The following is a 1238-nucleotide window of genomic DNA, read 5'->3' as shown; positions in this document are numbered from 1 at the left end:
TTACTGTTTTTTTAATAAAACCTTTATCACTATGAATGGCAAAAAATGTTATCTCATTGTTAATTTGCATTTTCTGATTAACAGGCAAAGCTGAATATCCCTAGTAAAAGCATAACATTTGTTAATGATATTAGCTCAGTTTAGAATTAGTTTTATGAAACAATAACAATTATCTACTGTTAAATGTTGCTATAGGCTTACCTATCATACTCTTCATTCTCTTTAAAAGGACATTGCTGGTTATTAGTTTTTCCATTCTTTCCTTGTTGAATTAATCCATCATCATTGTCATCATCAGTAGCACCATCATATAGGTTTTCTGATACTTCCATTTCATTACTTTTGTGCTTCTTCCTTTCTTCATCAACCTTTAATGAAAGTTTGTTACTAAGGAAAATTGCTATTACTTTATTCAATAAAAAGAAGTTTTTTGTTGTCATTGATTATATCACTTGATTCTTAGTTTAATTGTCATGAATTTAATAAATAAAAATATCTTCGTGCTTACTTTATCATTACAGTTCATTGAAATTTTTGTAAATTCGGCTTCATTTCTGCTTGAATGAAAGAAACAGAATTTTCCAAAGTTTCAAAAAGAGCCCTTTTTAATTTTGTGCTTTTATACCCTTCCACTCTTTTCTATCTAATATTTTCACCCCATTTGACTGGCAGAAACAGAAATAAAAAGACAAAGACATGAAATGTGTTCTTTTCTTCTTTACCACCTGAATTTTATATTACACAGTCAGATTTACAGATGACATTGTGGGGATTCAGGGACAGGAAGGAAGTTTTCCCCTTTCTGCACTAAGGTATCCTTTTCCCTATTGCCTCTTAGAATTCTATTTACATTTGGATCCTGGGATAGCAAAAAAGTGAAGGCATTCACTGAACTATATGACCTAAAGTTTGCCACAACACAGGAGCAGTATAAAATTGCTGAGTTGCTTGTGTAGAATTCTGGAAAATGAGATGCTTCCCAAATTTCACATGAATAATCATAAAATTTTATAGCTGGAGGATGTACAGCATAAGTAATTATCTACTTTAGCCCTATTATCTATTGATAATGACAGTAAAACCAACAAGGTTACATGACAGGTCCAAAGCTCCTAAAGTGACATTATCTAGCCTTTTATGACACCAAAAGAGATGATACAAGTTTCTCATGCTGAATAAGATAAATTACCAGATAAATTCATCAAATTAGTAGGAAATTAAAAGTAATTTAATGCCTT

The 1238-nt window shown here is 30.8% G+C and overlaps 1 protein-coding gene across 1 annotated transcript in view; it reads right to left on the bottom strand.

Moving 5' to 3' along the window:
* Window positions 1–275: 275 nt before the first annotated feature.
* The window catches only part of LOC103595932 (ankyrin repeat domain-containing protein 26-like), a gene marked incomplete at its 3' end in the record, with an annotated part of 66696 nt that continues 65733 nt past the window's right edge, over window positions 276–1238 (bottom strand). Inside the window, exon 15 of the mRNA XM_008579467.1 lies at window positions 276–368. Coding sequence (XP_008577689.1) covers window positions 276–368 — 93 coding nt within the window. The remainder of the gene's footprint in view (window positions 369–1238) is intronic.

This window comes from Galeopterus variegatus, unplaced genomic scaffold (assembly GCF_000696425.1).
Source record: "Galeopterus variegatus unplaced genomic scaffold, G_variegatus-3.0.2 Scaffold1890, whole genome shotgun sequence".
Taxonomy (NCBI): domain Eukaryota; kingdom Metazoa; phylum Chordata; class Mammalia; order Dermoptera; family Cynocephalidae; genus Galeopterus; species Galeopterus variegatus.
Note: the sequence above shows the minus strand (reverse complement) of the source record. Positions and strands in the feature narration are given on the sequence as shown.